This window comes from Erithacus rubecula (assembly GCF_903797595.1).
Source record: "Erithacus rubecula genome assembly, contig: scaffold_624_arrow_ctg1, whole genome shotgun sequence".
Classification (NCBI taxonomy): domain Eukaryota; kingdom Metazoa; phylum Chordata; class Aves; order Passeriformes; family Muscicapidae; genus Erithacus; species Erithacus rubecula.
The window spans coordinates 49,746-55,745 of NW_027635715.1; the positions used below are offsets into that span (position 1 = coordinate 49,746).

At 61.7% G+C, this 6,000-nt stretch overlaps 2 protein-coding genes across 2 annotated transcripts in view; both read left to right on the forward strand.

The window, feature by feature from the left end:
* Positions 1 to 1,317, forward strand: part of DNMT1 (DNA methyltransferase 1) — a 45,190-nt gene extending 43,873 nt beyond the window's left edge. The window contains exon 35 of the mRNA XM_079332923.1: positions 844 to 1,317. The gene's annotated coding sequence lies outside the window, so the exon portion shown is untranslated. The remainder of the gene's footprint in view (positions 1 to 843) is intronic.
* A 123-nt stretch (positions 1,318 to 1,440) lies between these two features.
* On the forward strand, positions 1,441 to 5,876 carry EIF3G (eukaryotic translation initiation factor 3 subunit G). The gene is made up of 4 exons (XM_079332921.1): positions 1,441 to 1,523; positions 4,462 to 4,511; positions 5,081 to 5,173; positions 5,703 to 5,876. Exons 1-4 carry the CDS (start codon positions 1,504 to 1,506, stop codon positions 5,849 to 5,851), a joined length of 312 nt encoding a protein of 103 aa, XP_079189047.1. The 5' UTR covers positions 1,441 to 1,503; the 3' UTR covers positions 5,852 to 5,876.
* The last annotated feature ends 124 nt before the right edge of the window (positions 5,877 to 6,000 follow it).

Below are 6,000 nucleotides of genomic sequence, written 5' to 3' on the forward strand. Positions count from 1 at the left end.
AGTTCAGTCTGAGCTGAGCCTGAGCTGAGCCTGGGCTGAGCCTGAGCTGAGCCTGGGCTGAGCCTGAGCTGAGCCTGGGCTGAGCTTGAGCTGAGCCTGAGCTGAGCTTGAGCTGAGCCTGAGCTGAGCCTGAGCTGAGCCTGAGCTGAGCTTGAGCTGAGCCTGGGCTGAGCCTGAGCTGAGCCTGAGCTGAGTCTGAGCTGAGCCTGAGCTGAGCCTGAGCTGAGCCTGGGCTGAGCTTGAGCTGAGCCTGAGCTGAGCCTGAGCTGAGCCTGGGCTGAGCTTGAGCTGAGCCTGGGCTGAGCCTGGGCTGAGCTTGAGCTGAGCCTGGGCTGAGCGTGAGTTCAGCCTGAGTTGAGTTTAAACTCAGTCTAAGCTCAGCCTAAGCTCAGCCTGAGCTGAGCCTGGGCTGAGCCTAAACTGAGCTTGAACTAAGTCTAAGCTCAGCCTAAACTCAGCCTAAGCTCAGCCTGAGTTGAATTTAAGCTCAGCCTATGCTCAGCCTGAGTTGAATTTAAGCTCAGTCTAAGCTCAGCCTAAGATCAGCCTGAGTTGAGTTTAAGCTCATCCTGAGCTGAGTTTAAGCTCAGCCTAAACTCAGCCTGAGCTGAGTTTAAGCTCAGCCTAAGCTCAGCCTGAGCTGAATTTAAGCTCAGCCTAAGATCAGCCTGAGCTGAGTTTAAGATCAGCCTAATCTCAGTCTGAGCTGAATTTAAGCTCAGCCTAAGCTCATCCTGAGCTGAGTTTAAGCTCAGCCTAAGCTCAGCCTGAGTTGAATTTAAGCTCAGTCTAAGCTCAGCCTGAGCTGAGTTTAAGCTCAGCCTAAGCTCAGTCTAAGCTCAGCCTGGGACAGAGACACCGTGGGGGAGGGGCTGGGCTGAGCTGGGGATGGCTTTGGCTTTTTGCTTTGTTTGGATTTTATTTTTTTCTATTTTTTCTTCTTTTTTTTTTCACCTTTTTTTCTCTTTCGTCCCCTTTTTTAATTTCAACCTCTCGAACTTTAAAAATTTTTTTCCCCACTTTTTTTTTTTTTTTTTGTTGTTCCAGTTTTTTTCCTGCTTTTTCCTCTTTAAAAAAAAAGATTTTTATTTTTCCAGTTTTGCTTTTGATTATTTTTAAATTTTATTTTTTTTTTAATTCCCCTCCCTCCGCGCTCTCTGTGCTGCTCCAACCCCCTCAGGGCCCGGGCGCCACTCCCCGTTTTTATCGCATTGTACCCAACCCCCCGCGGCCGCTTTGTACAAGGTGGAACTCGATACTTTATGTAGTTTTTATATGTTGTAATATTTCTTCGAATAAATCGCGCTTATAAGTTATAAACAATTTTCTCCCGCCGCGCTACGAGTAGGCCGCGAGCCTCCCCCACACGTTGCTTAGCAACCGCTTCCCGCCATGCCCCGCGCGCGGGGCCTTTTCCCGCCTCCCCTCCGCCGGAAGTGACGCGCGCCGGCCGGAAGTGGCGAGCGGCCTTTCCGGTGTGGCGGCGTGAGGGCGGCGGAGGCGATGCCGACCGGGGATTACGAGTGAGGGGAGGGAAGGGCGGGAGCGGCGGCGGCGGGAGCCGGGATTGGGGCTGGGAACCGGGATTGGCGGCGGGAGGGAGATGGGGGTGGGTCGGGAGAGGCGGGGGGGGGTAACGGGGGCAGCGGGACTGTGGCTGTGAGGGGGGAACGGTACCGGGAACGGGAACCGGGATCTGGAACGGGAACGAAGCTGGGAACGGGAACCGCGATCGGGAGCTGGGGTCGGGATTGGGAACGGGAACCGGGAATGGGAACGGAGCTGGAATTGGGAACCGGGATCGGGAACGGAGCTGGGAACGGGAACCGGGATCGGGAACGGAGCTGGAATTGGGAACCGGGATCGGGGACGGAGCTGGGAACGGGATCGGGAGCTGGGAACGGGAACCGGGAACGGGAACTGGAACCGGGAACCGGGATTGGGAACGGAGCTGGAATTGGGAACCGGGATCGGGAACGGAGCTGGGAACGGGATCGGGAGCTGGGGTCGGGAACCGGGAACGGGAACTGGAACGGAGCTGGGAACGGGAATCGGGATCGGGAACGGGAGCTGGAAACGGGAACTGGGGTCGGGGACGGAGCTGGGAACGGGATCGGGAGCTGGGAACGGGAACCGCGATCGGGAACGGGAGCTGGGGTCGGGAACGGGAACCGGGAACGGGAATGCGAACCGGGAACGGGAACTGGAACCGGGAACCGGGATCGGGAACGGAGCTGGAACCGGGAACTGGAACGGGATCGGGATCTGGAACCGGGATTGAGACCACGGCGGGGGCCGGTCAGGGAGGGAGACCCCCGGGTGTGGGGCCCGGAGCTCCCGGGTCACCGGGGGTCCCGGTTGGGGGTCCCGGTTCCGTGTCCGGGGGTCCCGATTCCCAATCCCGGGGGTCCCGGTTGGGGGTCCCGATTCCCAATCCCGGGGGTCCCGGTTGGGGGTCCCGGTTCCGTGTCCGGGGGTCCCGATTCCCAATCCCGGGGGTCCCGGTTGGGGGTCCCGGTTCTGTGTCCCCGGGGGTCCCGGTTGGGGGTCCCGGTTCTGTGTCCCGGGGGTCCCGGTTGGGGGTCCCGGTTCTGTGTCCCGGGGGTCCCGGTTCCGTGTCTGGGGGTCCCGGTTGGGGGTCCCGGTTCTGTGTCCCGGGGGTCCCGGTTCCGTGTCTGGGGGTCCCGGTTGGGGGTCCCGGTTCCGTGTCCGGGGGTCCCGGTTCCGTGTCCGGGGGTCCCGGTTCCGTGTCCCGGGGGTCCCGGTTCTGTGTCCCGGGGGTCCCGGTTGGGGGTCCCGGTTCTGTGTCCCGGGGGTCCCGGTTGGGGGTCCCGGTTCTGTGTCCCGGGGGTCCCGGTTCTGTGTCTGGGGGTCCCGGTTCCGTGTCCCGGGGGTCCCGGTTGGGGGTCCCGGTTCTGTGTCCCGGGGGCTTTGGGCGGGGCTGTGGCCGTGAGGGGAAGGGGGGAGAGGGAAAGTGGGGATGGAGGGGACACAGGGACACTGAGGGGACACAGGGACACTGAGGGTGGCACAGGGACACTGAGGGGACACTGAGGGGACAGAGGGACACTGAGGGGACACAGGGACACTGAGGGGACAGAGGGACACTGAGGGTGGCACAGGGACACTGAAGGGACACAGGGACACTGAGGGGACACTGAGGGGACACAGGGAGGGGACACTGAGGGGACAGAGGGACACTGAGGGTGACACAGGGACACTGAGGGGACACAGGGACACTGAGGGGACACTGAGGGGACACAGGGACACTGAGGGGACATTGAGGGAACACAGGGACACTGAGGGACACAGGGAGGGGACACTGAGGGGACACTGAGGGACACAGGGAGGGGACACAGGGACACTGAGGGTGACACAGGGACACTGAGGGGACACAGGGAGGGGACACAGGGACACTGAGGGTGACACAGGGACACTGAGGGACACTGAGGGGACAGAGGGGACACTGAGGGGACACAGGGACACTGAGGGGACACTGAGGGGACACTGAGGGGACACAGGGACACTGAGGGGACAGAGGGACACTGAGGGGACACTGAGGGGACAGAGGGACACTGAGGGACACAGGGAGGGGACACAGGGACACTGAGGGGACACTGAGGGTGGCACAGGGAGGGGACACTGAGGGGACAGAGGGACACTGAGGGGACACTGAGGGGACACAGGGACACTGAGGGGACACAGGGACACTGAGGGGACAGAGGGACACTGAGGGTGACACAGGGACACTGAGGGGACACAGGGACACTGAGGGGACACTGAGGGGACACAGGGACACTGAGGGGACATTGAGGGAACACAGGGACACTGAGGGACACAGGGAGGGGACACTGAGGGACACAGGGAGGGGACACAGGGACACTGAGGGTGACACAGGGACACTGAGGGGACACAGGGAGGGGACACAGGGACACTGAGGGTGACACAGGGACACTGAGGGACACTGAGGGGACAGAGGGACACTGAGGGGACACAGGGACACTGAGGGACACAGGGAGGGGACACAGGGACACTGAGGGGACACTGAGGGGACACAGGGACACTGAGGGGACAGAGGGACACTGAGGGGACACTGAGGGGACAGAGGGACACTGAGGGACACAGGGAGGGGACACAGGGACACTGAGGGGACACTGAGGGTGGCACAGGGACACTGAGGAGGACACCAGGAGGGGACACAGGGACACTGAGGGGACACTGAGGGTGGCACAGGGAGGGGACACTGAGGGGACAGAGGGACACTGAGGGGACACTGAGGGGACACAGGGACACTGAGGGACACAGGGAGGGGACACAGGGACACAGGGAGGGGACACAGGGACACTGAGGGGACACAGGGACACTGAGGGGACACAGGGACACTGAGGGGACACTGAGGGTGGCACAGGGAGGGGACACAGGGACAGGACAGGTGGGTCTGAGGCCGCTCTGTCCCCACAGCTCCAAGCCCAGCTGGGCTGACCAGGTGGAGGAGGAGGGAGGAGAGGATGGTGAGTGACACCTGGGACACCTGGGGGTGACACCTGGGACACCTGAGGGACCTGTGACACCTGTGGGACCTGGGACACCTGTGGGAACTGTGACACCTGTGGGAACTGTGACACCTGTCAGGGGTGGCACCTGTGACACCTGTCAGGGGTGGCACCTGTGGGACCTGTGACACCTGTCAGGGGTGGCACCTGTGACACCTGTGGGACCTGTGACACCTGTGGGACCTGTGACACCTGTCAGGGGTGGCACCTGTGTCCTTTGGGACAGAGCCATTCCAGGGGCTGGGAAAGGCTGGGGTGACTTGCCCAGGTGAGAGGGGTCACCTGTGCCCAGGTGAGGCTGTACCTGAACCCAGGTGAGGTTTTACCTGGCCCAGGTGAGGTTTTACCTGGCCCAGGTGAGGCTGTACCTGAACCCAGGTGAGATTTAACCTGAACCCAGGTGAGGCTGTACCTGGCCCAGGTGAGGCTGTACCTGAACTCAGGTGAGATTTAACCTGAACCCAGGTGAGGCTGTACCTGGCCCAGGTGAGGTTTTACCTGGCTCAGGTGACCCCACCTGTCCCCAGACAAGGTGATCACCAGTGAGCTGCTGAAGGACCTGCCCCTGCCCGGGGTCCTGGGAGGCCCCTCCAGTGCTGAGGCTGAGCTGCTCAAGGGAGGTGAGACTGGGACACACCTGGGGACACCTGGGACACAGCTGGGGACACCTGGGACACACCTGGGGATACCTGGGAGACACCTGGGACGCACCTGGGGACACCTGGGACGCACCTGGGACACAGCTGGGGATACCTGGGACACACCTGGGACACACCTGGGGATACCTGGGGACACCTGGGGGACACCTGGGACACACCTGGGGGACACCTGGGACACACCTGGGGACACCTGGGACACACCTGGGGACACCTGGGACACACCTGGGACACACCTGGGGATACCTGGGACACACCTGGGACACAGCTGGGGACACCTGGGACACACCTGGGGATACCTGGGACACACCTGGGACACACCTGGGACACACCTGGGGGACACCTGGGACACACCTGGGGGACACCTGGGGCTCACCTGGGGGACACCTGAGGACACACCTGGGACACACCTGGGACACACCTGGGGACACCTGGGGACACACCTGGGGCTCACCTGGGGACACACCTGGGGCTCACCTGTCGCTGTCCCCAGGGCCCCTCCCCTCCCCCAAGGAGGTCGTCAATGGCAACATCAAAACCATCACCGAGTACCGAGAGGAGGAGGATGGGCGCAAGGTCAAGGTGGGCACGGGCCACAGGTGGGCACAGGTGGCACCTGAACCCCAAATTTGGCACCTCTGAACCTCAAATTTGGCACCTGAACCCCAAATTTGGCACCTGAACCCCAAATTTGGCACCTGTGACTTCCAAATTTGGCATCTCTGAACCTCAAATTTGGCACCTCTGAATCCCAATTTGGCACCTGAGCTCCAGATCTGGCACCTGTGACT